This window comes from Lissotriton helveticus, chromosome 11 (genome assembly GCF_964261635.1).
Source record: "Lissotriton helveticus chromosome 11, aLisHel1.1, whole genome shotgun sequence".
NCBI lineage: Eukaryota > Metazoa > Chordata > Amphibia > Caudata > Salamandridae > Lissotriton > Lissotriton helveticus.
Window position 1 is genome coordinate 32,494,531 of NC_136072.1, and position 14,585 is coordinate 32,509,115.

At 48.9% G+C, this 14,585-nt stretch overlaps 1 protein-coding gene across 1 annotated transcript in view; it reads left to right on the forward strand.

Moving 5' to 3' along the window:
* Nucleotides 1-14,585, forward strand: part of LOC144792796 (uncharacterized) — an 844,113-nt gene that overhangs the window by 93,971 nt on the left and 735,557 nt on the right. The window contains exons 10-11 of the mRNA XM_078667999.1: nucleotides 3,394-3,507; nucleotides 14,443-14,556. Of these exons, the coding sequence (XP_078524125.1) occupies nucleotides 3,394-3,507; nucleotides 14,443-14,556 (228 nt within the window). The remainder of the gene's footprint in view (nucleotides 1-3,393; nucleotides 3,508-14,442; nucleotides 14,557-14,585) is intronic.

Here is a 14,585-nt window from a genome sequence, read left to right on the forward strand (position 1 = left end):
TGGACCTCAGGATTTTGAACCTTTACCTGAAGCAGGAAAAGTTCAAAATGCTCATTCTTGCACAGGTTCTTCAAGCGCTGTTGGAAGAGGACTGGATGGTGTCGATCGACTTGCAGGATGCGTATTTTCATATTCCCATCTTGAAGTCGCACAGAAAGTATCTCCGTTTCACGGTTGGGTCACAGCACTACCAGTTTGTGGTCCTTCCGTTTGGCCTTACTACTGCACCTCGAGTCTTCACCAAGGTGATGGCAGTGGTGGCAGCTCATCTCAGAAGATCGGGGATTCATGTGTTTCCGTATCTAGACGACTGGCTGATCAAAGCGGAGTCGCCAGAGAGGGTGCTCCATCATCTGCAGGAGACAACTCAGTTGTTGCACAGGTTGGGTTTTTCGATAAATGTACCCAAATCTCACCTGGTGCCCTCACAGCGCAACCTGTTCATAGGTGCGGTACTGGACACTACTGTATGTCGTGCATTCCCTCCTCCTCAAAGGATTCGCGACATACAGGAGATGATTCCTTTATTTTTCGATGGAGCGGTCGTTCCAGTCTTGAAGGTTCTTCGCCTGCTCGGTCTGATGGCTTCATGCATTCTGTTGGTCAACCATGCACGCTGGCACATGAGGGCACTCCAGTGGTGCCTCCGCAGGCAGTGGTATCAACACAATGGAGATCTCAGGGAGTCAGTGAGGATCTCCAGAGAAGCTGCGGCGGATCTATCTTGGTGGGGCGTGGAAGGCAATCTGTCTCAAGGAAAGCCTTTCCAACTGCCTCCATCGGTGGCCACAGTGATATCGGATGCATCCACCCTGGGGTGGGGTGCTCATCTGGGGGATCTGGAGGTCAAAGGTCTTTGGTCTCCAGAGGAAAGGTTGCTTCACATCAACCTTCTGGAATTGCGGGCGATACGTTTGGCGCTCAAGGCCTTCCTCCCTTCCCTTCGCGGTCAGTTGGTTCAAGTCCTGACGGACAACACGACCGCAATGTGGTATGTCAACAAGCAGGGAGGAGTGGGGTCGCAGTGTCTCTGCAGAGAGGCTCTGCGTCTCTGGTCCTGGGTTCAGGACCATCAGATTTGTCTGATGGCAAATCATCTGGCCGGAGTGTTGAACGTTCGTGCAGACAGTCTCAGTCGGCAGTTCTCTGCCGACCACGAGTGGAGGCTTCACCCGGAGGTGGCTCACGACATCTTCCAGATGTGGGGGACTCCTCGGGTGGACCTGTTCGCCACTCGCGAGAATGCTCACTGCCCGTCTTTCTGCAGTCTCCAGTTTCCGATGCAAGGAGCCTTGGGGGACGCGTTTCAGTTGAGTTGGGGAAATCAACTCTTTTACGTGTTTCCTCCCATACCCTTGATTCCTCGGGTTCTGAGGAAGATTCGCCAAGACCGGGCCCAAGTCATATTGATCGCCCCTTTGAGGTCCCATTTATCTGATGTGCTCCAGTTTGCCCTTTCTCTGGCCCAGCAGGGGCTTGCTGTTGCCACGGTGAAGGGTTATCTTTCTGCGCTGTCGGCGTTTATCTGTTTGCCTGACCAGCCTTCTCTTTTTAAGTCTCCCATTGTTTTAAGGTTTTTGAAGGGCCTTACTAATAGGTTCTCTCCTACACCCTTTGTTGTGCCTCAGTGGGATTTGAACCTAGTTTTGACATTTTTAATGGGGGGCTCCCTTTGAGCCTCTTCACAAGTGTCCCATGAGGCTTCTGACTTTGAAAACGGTTTTTCTCGTTGCAATCACCTCGGCAAGGAGGGTAAGTGAGCTTCAAGCTCTTAGTTCCAAGCCCCCATTCCTGACCATTCATGCTGAACGAATGGTTCGTAGGACCCGGGCTGCTTTTCTGCCAAAGGTGGTTACTCCTTTCCACCTTGGTCAGTCCATTACCCTTCCTACCTTTTATCCTCCCCCTCACCCTTCCTAGGAGGAGGAGCGGTTACACCGTCTTGACCCCAAGAGGGCGGTGTCTTTCTACTTGGACAGGACTAAAGACTGTCGAGTGGACGACCAGCTCTTCGTTGGCTTTGCTGGCTGCAAGAAAGGAAGAGCGGTCCATAAGAGGACTTTGTCGAGATGGATCGTGCTCTGCATTAAGATCTGCTACTCTTTGGCTGGTAAGGACCCACCAGAGGGTATTAGAGCACATTCGACTAGAGCAAAGTCTGCAACATCTGCTTTGTCTAGAGGTGTTCCTGTTGGGGACATTTGCAGAGCCGCGACTTGGGCCTCCCTCCACACTTTCGCGAAGCACTACTGCTTGGATACCGAGGTGAGGAGGGACGGCCACTTCGCGCGTTCTGTCCTCCAAGATTTCCTGGTATAGCAGAGTGGACACCCTCCTCCGGGAGTGGGGACTGCTGTGGGACTCTATTCACAAGGTGAGGAATCCACACGGCAGATGTATCTATCAGAAGAACAAGTTACTTACCTTCGGTAACGCTTTTTCTGGTAGATACTATATCTGCCTGTGGATTCCTCACTGACCCACCCGCCTCCAAGTTGTCCACTCTTCTATGCCAGTGGTTTATATAATGTATTATTTTATGGTCAAGGATTTGTCTATTTCAAATGTTTTATTGCATTTGCTTCACACTGTGTGTGTTACCTTGTTTTCTATACTACATATACTGTGTATATTTCTACTGTCATCGGTCCGTCCGTGTGCCTCGAGGGCACGGAAAAAAGGGCGGAACTGATGTCATCACGCCGGCGTGGGCCTGTTATAGGCGCCGGTGACGTCAGCGGGGTCGCGTGCGATGCCGTGCCTCTGTGACGTCCGGATCCACGTCGGCGCGAAGCTACAAAAGAATTTCCGAATGTTGCTGACGCAGGGGGATATTCACAAAGTGAGGAATCCACAGGCAGATATAGTATCTACCAGAAACAGCGTTACCGACGGTAAGTAACTTGTTCGTTAGGCCAAACTATTAACATTTACATTGAATGAAGCACATTAACATGCAAGTGTTACAACTATGTTTGCTGTGGTTCAGAAGTTCAAAGTAGCTTTTGGTTTCTACTACTGGTTTTCATTAACTGTGCTACATTTTCCATGAGTAAATGAAGATTTTTTTTCAAATATACAACCATGATAGGACATTGAGATTTATTATGTCTGAGTACTGTATCCTGCTGTTTCTGAGTTCCAAATGTACTGCCCCTTCTGGAGTAATCACTGGCTGCTCACCTTTGCTACACTTGTGGAGTGTCCTGCCTAAAAGGAGCTTCTTGGTTATTTTATTGAAGTGCAATGGAACATTAAACTTGCTGTGAGACTTGTGTTGAATAACAGAACCCACTGCAAAATCTGTGCTGTAACCACTGGCTGACCACTGACTAAAAGAGAACCCTCACTGTGCAATGCAAGCCTTTGAACGTATTCTGTCTCTGTTCACAGATATTAATGAGTGTTTGAGCCAGCCATGTCGGAATGATGCGACCTGCAAAGATTTAAAGAATGATTTCAGTTGCTCCTGCAAGCCTGGATACACTGGCAGGTTTTGTGAAATAGGTAAGGAGTTTGGGGGGTGGAGCTGATATTGATCTATCTGATCCTTTCTACCTCTGCCTTAATATGTCTTTGATAACATACTTTTTTATAGGAAAGAATAGGTGGCTGATGACATCATCTACTATAGAGCTGTTCCCATTACTCCATGAATCGTAACAAAGTTCTGAAAAAGAAAATATGAAAAAGGAGCTATGGTCATATTCAGCAGTGAATTAGTGTTGGTACAAGGGATTTATGGGTTGCATATAAGCCTGCCCTTGGAGGTAACTGTTTTTGTGCATGGTGAAGACTGTACGCTGAAGGGATTGTCTACTCAAAAAGGTTTGGGCTCATTCAGTCATTTCCGCTCCTCAGGGTAAAGGCGGTGTGCATATTGTGTTGGTTACTGAGAGATATTTCAATACAGGTTCACCTTAATTTCATATCCTCTTCACAAGCAACTATGGGTAAAACCAAATGTTGTGTGCACCAGGGGTTACCCACTGGTAGAACAGTTGGGCACAAGGCCACTGGGGCCAGCTCTGTGCCAGTGAGCTTTTTTGTGTATCAATACTGATGAGAGTTATTTTCTGTCATAGGGACTTAACTAATTGAATGCTTCTGTGAGGATAACCCAGGCCATCAGATAAAAATAACACAGTAGGCACCGTTATGACTGTGATTTGAGCTGATAACAAAGAGGAGTGTATTTCAGCCTTCTGGGCTTCTTTTCAATTAAAGGAATGGCTAAACCAAAATGCCTTTTAAAATTGTTTCTGATGGATATTTCTGCCTGCAGATTCCTCAGCTGTCGAACACTGGTAGACTCTCTAATAAAAGAGAGAGGGACCCAGTAACCAAAAGGGTAGGGTACCGTAAAGACAAATGTCAAAAAGTGAAATCCCCTTTGGGCAATTGCAATCACATATACTCAATCATCAGCATCTCTAATCAAAGAACCTTAATTCACAGAATGTAATGAACAAAGAGGAAATGTAAAAAATATATAAAAAAATGTATACAATTTATTCAAACAAATATTAAAAACATTAGAGGCTTTCTAGGAGCACATGATCCAAGCCTATCATAGGTACAGTATTAGTTTAAAACAGTATAAAACACATTGGCCCAAAACAAAGCAAAACAAAACAGGCTAAGATGGGAATACCACTAAGGAAAAATAGTTCCTATTACAGAGAGGGAAATACAAAAGTCATCCAGAGATCAATTCTGATCAATATTTCAATTCTCCGTCAGAATTATTGTCGCCACAGACTTAGAGTAATTATGCCTTGCTTGAGCATCGACGCGTTTTGGTGGGCACATTAATAAGCAGCCAACACCTTCTTCAGGACAACATTATATTAATTCCCATTAAAACATTATGTATCTCTATTGTTCCGGTATTCGGGGTTCTAGACATATACCTCCGAGGTAGTCAGATTTCTAATAGATCGCGGGTTAATTCATCACACCCAGCGTATCGAAAATGTACATAAATACTCTCAAAATTCTAATTCCACAGAACAAAGTATGCAACTCCGTGGGTTGAAAAAGTTCTCTTATGTTATGGGTTTTCTCAATTCCGACAGCGATTAAAATTCAGAGACGTGAACGTTCTCTAACATTCCGGCAAACGGAATACGGGGCATCCACCTCCCAAAAATTTCAGGATTGCCTTCACGTCTCTGATTTTTAAGTAGACGTCAGGCTGGATCCGTAAACTTCAAAGCTGGCATTTCGCTGGTAGGGGACGTAGGCATTATATCGACGCTGGAAGTGGCATCAGGAGAGGTCACTAAAGCTATATGCCTACCACCACAGAGCAACGATGTCAGTTCCCTTTTTTCTGCGCCTTCAACACTGATTCGGAGCTCGGTCTCTCCTGAGAGTCTTGAGTATTCCTCACACAGAAAAGTTACAAGTGCAGTGCAACATCATCTCCAAATTGTTCAGGCTTTAAGCCTTGTAGGGATTGTGAGGCACAGATGTCAATCACAGACCCAAACTGCATTTGTTTATGGCGCTTGGGGTTTGATCATGATTTTCTCTCTTGTATCTCTTGCCTCAGTATACACCAGAAAGCAGTCCAGAAGCAGGAGGCCAAGTTCTTTATTGACACGCACAAACAGAGTCATTGACAATCCGGACCTTGATCTAGGTCTTTCTCCTTGCATTCCTCAGGAGGGAAATGAAAAAAGCACAGAAAACACAAAACGCAATAAAGAAAATGTAATTCCTCTAAATGACCCTGAACTTCCAAAGCTTCGTCATTCTCAGAGCCGGAGTTCTTGGAGATGGGTTTGACTGTCATGCCTTCCGATGGGTCTGCACCTGGTCCTCAGCTGGACAAACCTCAGAGCAGACTCCATCTGCATCAGTGTCTGCAATTCCTCTGGCGCCAACACCTTTCTTGCCATAGCCATTGAAGCTGATGCCCTCCCTACTAGGCCGGTCGACACCACAGTTGCTGGATGTCCAGATGGCATCCTTCCTGGAGTTCCCAGCAGTGTTTTCAGACCCAGTCGCATTCCTCAATGACATCTTTGGGATATTTGCCAGAACATCAAATCACTCTGGTGCACCACTGGGACCTGAGGGGCCATTCGGCCTTCCATGGTTAAGATGATGATGATGCTCCTGATGCATTGTTGATTGGCTCCTGAGGCGAAAAGCCGGGAGCAGGGTTTTATAATTTTTAAAGCATTTGTGATCTAATACTGTGTCTTTTAACTGTTACCCTCACCTACCTGCATCTTTGGCTTCCCAGAAACAGCGCTTCTCGCTGCAACGACTCCCTTCCTTCAGCCGCCATTCCCGAGGGCGAGGCGAGACACGCCCCCTCGGCTGGCCACGCCCCCCCGCCAAACCTACAAATAGAGCGCGCCGATTCTAGGCGCTGCATTGTTGATTGGCTCCTGAGGCGAAAAGCCGGGAGCAGGGTTTTATCATTTTTAAAGCATTTGTGATCTAATACTGTGTCTTTTAACTGTTACCCTCACCTACCTGCATCTTTGGCTTCCCAGAAACAGCGCTTCTCGCTGCAACGACTCCCTTCCTTCAGCCGCCATTCCCGAGGGCGAGGCGAGACACGCCCCCTCGGCTGGCCACGCCCCCCCGCCAAACCTACAAATAGAGCGCGCCGATTCTAGGCGCTGCATTGTTGATTGGCTCCTGAGGCGAAAAGCCGGGAGCAGGGTTTTATAATTTTTAAAGCATTTGTGATCTAATACTGTGTCTTTTAACTGTTACCCTCACCTACCTGCATCTTTGGCTTCCCAGAAACAGCGCTTCTCGCTGCAACGACTCCCTTCCTTCAGCCGCCATTCCCGAGGGCGAGGCGAGACACGCCCCCTCGGCTGGCCACACCCCCCCAACCTTCCCACCCACTGGCATAAAGTATGTGTCTTGGCAGGAAGCGCAGCGGACGAGCGCAGCGGGCGCGACTTTTGCGCGCCGAAGGCGCGCCTAAGGCAAGCCCGTCTGCGCCCGTCCGCGGCCGGACGGGGCTAGGGGCACAACTCCATGCCAATCCTTTATTCTACTCTTCCAAGGATCTTATTGCCCTTCAAGGTAAATGGCCACTTCCAGATCCCACCCGCAGACTGATCTCCTCTTTAGGCCTTACCTCCTCTTCCTCCATAGGCCCTCATCCCCCGCTACATGCTCCCTTGTCACCCTGCCCCCTTCCTCCCGACCTCCCCCCCCGTTCGCCGGCATTGTCTGTTTTTCTACTCAATACCAGGTCAGCGGTCAAGCACCACCATGAGCTGTTCGTCTTACTCGACTCTGAGAAACCTGACCTACTGCTCCTGACCGAAACTTGGTACTGTGACACTTCCCTCCCCGTTCTCCTGGCCACCTTACCCCCCTCCTATGTGGCCCTCCGAGCTGACCGGCCGGCGGGAAAGGCAGGCGGTGGGGTTGCCCTGATTGCTCGGTCGGAGCTGAACTTCCAATCACTTCCCTCACCCCCCATTCCCCCTGCTGATTTCCTGGTGGCCCGCTCTCTTTCATTTTCCCCCCCCATCACCTGCCTATTAATGTACCGGCCTCCCCAGCCCTCGCCTGCATTTTTGCCGGCCTTTCAAGACCTATTGGCCAACTTAGCGGTCAACTACGCCTCGGTCCTGGTGCTAGGGGACTTCAATTACTGGCCCTCTGACCCACACGAGTGCTCAGCCTCAAGAGAGTTTACAGACTGCCTCTTAACCCTTAATTTCGCGTCGCACATATCCGTTCCCACTCACTCCCATGGGCACACATTGGACCAGGTCTGGTCACTCAACCTCCCCGTGGCCTCGGCCACTGTCTCGCCGTGCCCTTGGTCCGACCATGCCCTCATTTCCTTCTCTATTCCCCGCAACATGATGCTTAAAACTCCGCATGCCAAAAACACCTGGGCACGGAACTGGAATAGATTGGATTACCCCTCCTTGACCTCCATGCTCCGCGACTCTACTCCTACTCTTACTGGCTTAACATCTACCTCTCAAGCCACGGCCATTAACACCTGGCTGGCGGATGGCTGCGACTCGGTGGCGCCCCTACGCCGCATCTCCATCCGCCGACCAAAGGACTCCAATAGATGGTTCAATGACCACCTAAAAGATCTCAAACTGAGCGCCCGACAGGCAGAAAGGAAATGGAGGAAAAATTACGATCCCCTATTAAAAACCCACTTCTTATCAGCACTGGACAAATATAAAACAGCAATCCTGGCTGCTAAGTCCACCTACTTTTCGTCCAAAATTACTTCTGCCGAAAACAAACCCAGGGAAATCTTCGGGATAGTGAATGACCTGGCATTCTCTGACCGAACCTCGACCAATATCCCTCCCTCCCAACCTCTCTGCGACCAGCTCAATACCTATTTTTTAGATAAAATAGCAACCATCAAGCTTAATATCCCCCCACCCTCCTCTGCCTTCGTCGATCCCGCCCCTCCTTCCCTCCCCTACACTCTTACCTCTATCCCCCCCCTCACGCAGGACTCTTTTCTGGAGATACTCCCTAAAGTGAAGTCGGGATCTCCCGCGGACGTCTGCCCAGCACGAGTCCTGCAGCAAATCTACTCCAGCTGCCCTGACCCCCCCATTGCCTTCCTCAACAGTTCCCTGGCTCAGGGTGTAGTGCCCTACTCGCTTAAGGCAGCTACCATAGTGCCCATCCTGAAGAAATCTGGCGCTGACTCCTCTATCTCGGCCAACTATCGCCCCATCTCCCTGCTACCCTTCCTGGGCAAGGTGATGGAACGCCATGTTACCGCGGTGCTCAGCGCCCATGTCGAGACAAATGGGGGACTGGCTTCTCGCCAAGCCGGGTTTCGTCCCAGGCATTCGACCGAGTCAGTCGTGGTCTCAGTCTTGGACAAACTCAGAAAGGGTATGGACGAAAACAAACACCAGGCACTGGTCCTCCTTGATCTTTCCGCCGCCTTTGACACGGTGGACCACACCATCCTACTCACCCGTGTCAAGGCGGCCGGCATCGGGGGATCAGCTCTGATCTGGCTCTCCTCCTTTCTGAGGGAACGCACTCAGGCGGTCCGGTTAGGCGACTTCACGGCCACTCCCCTCCCTGTCACTTGCGGTGTTCCCCAGGGATCCTCGCTCTCCCCCTTACTTTTCAACCTTTATATCTTTCCTCTCATCTTTGCACTACAGCAGCTGGAGGTCACCGTCTTTAACTACGCGGATGACCTCCAGCTCATCTTTGATCTGTCCCTTTCTCCTCTCTCGGTCTCCAATTTCCAGTCAACTATGACATTCATCAGGGACTGGATGAACCACAACCACCTCAAGTTGAACCCGGATAAAACCGAGTTGGTTCTCACTGGTGGTTCATCCAGTCCCTGGAACTCTCGCTTCTGGCCCTCTTCTCTTGGCTCTGCACCGACCCCCTCCACCACGGTCAAAACACTTGGTGTCAAAATAAACAGCCAACTCACTCTTCATTCACAAATCAGCTTTGTGGTGTCCTCCTGCTTCCTTTCTCTCCGCACTATCCGCACTGTCTCCCGCTTCTTTTCTCCCCAGGCACTTAAGATCATTATGGCCGCACTCGTGATATCAAAATTGGACTACGCTAACGCTCTTTATCACGGTATCCCCGCTTACAGTTTGCGTAGACTCCAGACCGTCCAGAATCAAGCAGCCCGGCTTGTGTACGGCCTCCCTCGTTACCACCACTCCACCCCCCTTCTCAGGGAGCTTCACTGGCTCCCCATAAAGGAACGGGCCCTATTCAAGATCGGGTGCATGGTCTTCCAGGCCCGCCAGGGCTCTGCCCCTGCCTTCATCTCCTCATTAATCAAGTCCTATGTACCTACTAGACAACTTCGGTCTTCCTCCAGGGCCCTCCTCCAGATCCCTCGCTTCACTCGCAAAAAGTGGGGCGGGGCTAATTTCTCCACCCTAGCTCCAACCTTCTGGAACTCACTTCCTGACCACCTCCGCTTTGCCACTCAGTACCTCCCCTTTCGCAGAGATCTGAAAACGTTCCTTTTCAGCCAGGCTTTCCCCACTTAGACTTCCTTATACATCCCTTTCATCTCTCCCTGGTCTTTTTTTCTTTTTTCACCTCAGTTGCCGATCCCCCTAGCGCCAAGAAACCGCAAGGTGGACGCTGCGCTCTACAAGTATTTTAAATTAGAAATTAGAAATTATGCTGTATGTCACATGACCCGCAGCACAGATAGACAACTATGCAGTACCACCTTCAGCACCATTGTCAATGTCGAAGGTCAAGCCACCAATGACACCGCCTCCACGCGAGCTAGAGCCATAGTCAGGGACATTGGTGTCACCTCATGCACCTATGGGGACCAGAAAAGGTATAGAAGAGAGGCGCAAAGACTCATTGAGGATGAAGAATATCACCAACAAATTCATGATCTCTTTGGATCAAATTCTGATTCGCTCATTCTTTATGATTGGGGAAATGACTGCTAGAGGATTCTTACAACATCTCTAGCTTGTCTTTGGCTAGTGAGCTGGATGCTTCTCATGACATGGGTATGAATTTTCTTGATGGGTCCTCAACCCTGAAGGTCATGTTGCTACATTCTTTATTTAAGCAAGCAGCTGAAGGTTTTGGAGGTGCAACTACCATCAATTGATGTGAAGACAAATCTTCTCATGGAGGGGTTCTCCCTGCCACGTCCTCTTCTGAACTATTTATGCCCTACAATGATGCCTTAATTGAGCCTGTCTTGGCTTCTTGGAAGAAGCCAACTTCAGCTTAGCTGTCAATTGGCTGGTACCCAGCCAATATTGACCTGCTTCAAGTGACTCATCTTGCTTAGCGGCCTATCCATCTCCGGAGAGTCTTGGAAACATTTTCTACAGTCCAATCCAACAGGGAATCCAAATGTTTGGAGGCATGGGGGCTGACTCTGTTGCCAAAGCAATGAGTACCTCAGTATCCATCTTTCATCATACCTGGCCAGAAACATCAGGGTTCTCTATTGATGTACAAGCCCACGAGTTCTGGGATAAAGTGGCTGCTGCACTGAAGACATTTTTTGTTATAGCCATTAAGGCAACAACGCGTTCCATTAGCCGTCAACAAGCCCAGCCTCAGTGAGACTATAGGCAGTTTTTGTCACTTTCAGGTGTTTACAAGTGGTTTCTCCTTTCACCAGAGACAATCCTTCCAACAACATACACAGCTCCTGAAAACCCACTGGCCTGTCAGTACATGAGCAGGGGTATAGCTATGGGTTGTGGATCCCTCAGCAAGCCTTCTCCTCCTCTTCCTCCTCTATTTGTTCTCTTCCCCAAACATTCGGAGCCTTCAGGATATGTACTTTCACATTCATATGATGCAGTCCCACCACACATACTTGAGATTTGTTGGGGGGTCTACGCATTACCATTGTGCCTCTGCACCCTTTGGATCAACATCGGCATCTTGAGTCTTCACCGAGGTGAAGTCAATGGTTGTGTCCAGTCATAGACGGTTGTGCATTTCGATCATCCCTCTACCTGGATGGCTTCCTCCTCAAACCGGGGTCACCACATATGGTGTCACCTCATTTGCAGTTGACAGAGTCCCTGCTGTTTGACCTGTGCTTTTCCAGCAACAAGCTCAAATGTCCTGAAGCCATTCCAGCGACCCCAGTTCATAGAGTCATTTCTGAACACCACTCTTCTCTATCCGCTCCTTCCTTCTGCCTCAGAGGATTGCAGGTATGCAAGAGATGGTTCTGTCCTTTCCGCCAGGCCCTAGACATCCATTTCTAAGAGTTCTCAGATTCATAAATGTGTGGGTTTCATGCATTATCATGCCCATTTTCGAAATTAAAGCCCTGCAGTGATGCATCCATAGGCAGTGGCTTCAGTACATGGAAGACATGAAGGACTCAATTACTAATCTTCCCCAGCGCTGCCCCAGAAGTGGTTTGGTGGGGGAACGAGGATAACCTGGGCTGCGCAATGGCCTTCACCCCCCGTCATTGGTCACTATGGTAGTGCCATATGCCTCCACCTTAGGGTGGGGAACCTACCTGGACGTTCTGGAGCTCAGAGGAGTCTGATCTCCGGAAGAACAGGTTCTTCATATTAACCCATTTGAACTGCAGGCAATTTTGCTGGCGTTCAAGGGCTTCCTTTCCTCCTTCCAAGATCAGTCTGCCCATATCTTGACAAACAACACAACAGCAATGTGGAATCATAACTAGCAAGGGGGAGTAGGTCTTGCCTCCTTTGCCTGGAAGCATTGAGACTGTGGTCTTTGGCGCACCACCAAGGGATCTGGCTCACTGCCAGTCATGTAATGCAGTCCCTGCATGTCAGAGCCAATGGTGTTATTGTGCCAACCACGAATGGCGTCTTCCAGATGTAGTCCAGGACATCGTCACCCAGTGGGGGACTTTTCATTTCAAGGTGTTCACCTTTTCAGAAACTGCTCATTGCTGGCAGTTCGGCATCCTCCAATATCTGATGAGGGGAGCTTTGGGGGCTGCATTTCTATTGAGGCAGAGCTTTCAGTGGCATTATGCTTTTCTCCACATACTTTTGTACCTTGAATTCTGAGGAAGATTCACCAAGACTGCGCCCTATTCATTCTCAATGCCCCGAATTGGCCACGGAAAGTGTGTTATGCGGACCTTCTGCTCTTCTCCACATGTACCCCGCTGTGACTTCCATGCAGGGCAGACCTTCTCTCCTAGTTGTGTGGGGGGGGTATTGGCGGTGGTCCACACCCCAATCTCCGAGACATCTGCCTACATGCTTGGAGATTGAGTGGGACATTCCTTTCAGCTGCCACTGAAGTTGGTGAAAGTCAGTTTGTCAGTGTGTCACCCCTCTTCAAAATCCACTTACAAGTGTGTGGGCAATGATGTGGACCGCTTGCAGGCCAATGTCCTGCAATATGCACTTACCCTTACCCAGAGGGCTAGTGCCAATAGAAGCCCAGGTTTGATGTCCTTGACACCAGATCCTGGGCTTCTATTGGAATTTTCTAGGGCATATTATCAAGCCCCTTATCGCCGCTTTAGCTGCAGTTTCCTGCCGCTAAAGCGGCGATAATGTTTGCGCTGTTCTTGATAATATGGCCCACAGTGTTATAGGTGGGAACTGACCAGCTATATATGAATGGGTATTTCACGAATACACAATCAGGGTGTTGTTCAGATGTCCATGAAAAGTTAGCATTTCCTATGTTTCATATCCTTGACTCGGAGTCTGATTCCATCAACCTTTATGGCTGGGGAGATGGCATGTGTCTTAAGTGGGGTACAGTGTCATTGCCACATGATACTCTCAATAACATACCCTTGGTAACTTTCAGCATGTCAAACATGCTTTGCTGTTCTTCTTCTGGTAGTCGGTCACCATTTCCATGGAGGTCTTTCTTTAAGCTAACTCCTCCAGGTGTAATGGTGGACTGCTCATATTAGATTAAATGGATGGCAGTCAACTCCAGACCTCTGTAGACCTCGGTAGAGACAATGGTTGTATGTCCAACACCTACACTACATTAAACATGGAAGTGGTACTGCTGAGGTGCTCCAGGGAACAAATATAGTCATATAAGATACTAGTGTTTATATTGACACCAAATAAAGTCCAAGTGACTTGATTTTGCTGGCTGGTTTCTGGGCTCAAATTGCTTGCATCTTTCAATTGTTTCTGACATTTTCCTAGGTTTTATCCTGCCTTTTACTGACATAATTTATAAAAGGGAATATGAATGTGCTATTTGTCATGAAACAGCGTCTGATTATTGAACACGTTTTTCTACTGTATTCAGAAAATAATACCACATGTTGTCACACGTTTATCATGCAGCATAGTAGAGGTCTTACCTGCAGCGTCATAGTCAAAATAAAGAGCAGACACTCCATGTATGTGAATTACTGCTTCACCCTCGTGATACCAATGAGATATGTATGTCCAGTCAGATAATGTGTAATGTCCCTGTCACCTTTCAGACCTGTCATGGCTGGTCGGTGACTGGTAGGAGGAAGGTGCTGCAGGGGCGGCCTTAGGCATTTGCAAGCTGTGCACCTGCACAGGGCCACCAAACCTCAGGGGCCACCACACCAATATATATCCTTGATATAATAATCCTCTGAGGATGGATACATATTTGCGTGGCGGCCCCTGGCAGGGATTTTGGCGGACTCCAGCTCTGTTCCACTTCCAAACCCCCCTCTCCCCCTCTTCACTGGCGTCCGCGCTCCGCCCTGCCCCCTACCTACGCTCCCTGCCCAGGGCCGCCATGAGCCTAGAGCCTCCCCTGGGTGCTGAGGAAAGTACAACTAGTATGCAAGGAATGAAAGCCAGTTGTCAAGTCATTAGCTGGGTTTGGCGGCCCTGCTCACTGCAATGAAGGGAGTTCTGTGACAGCTTCCCATAGTATGGGACAGCTTATCTTGGAATCATGGGTCATGCATATATTTAGCATCCATTTATATTATTCTCTGTTTCCACACTTCTTTTGCAGACATTGACGATTGTAAAGGTGTAGTTTGTGCACACGGTGGAATTTGCATAGATGGAATCAACAACTACACTTGCCGATGTACCCCAAACTGGCAGGGTCTTTTATGTGACATAGGTAAGATCTTCTGATTTCACTGGTTTGAT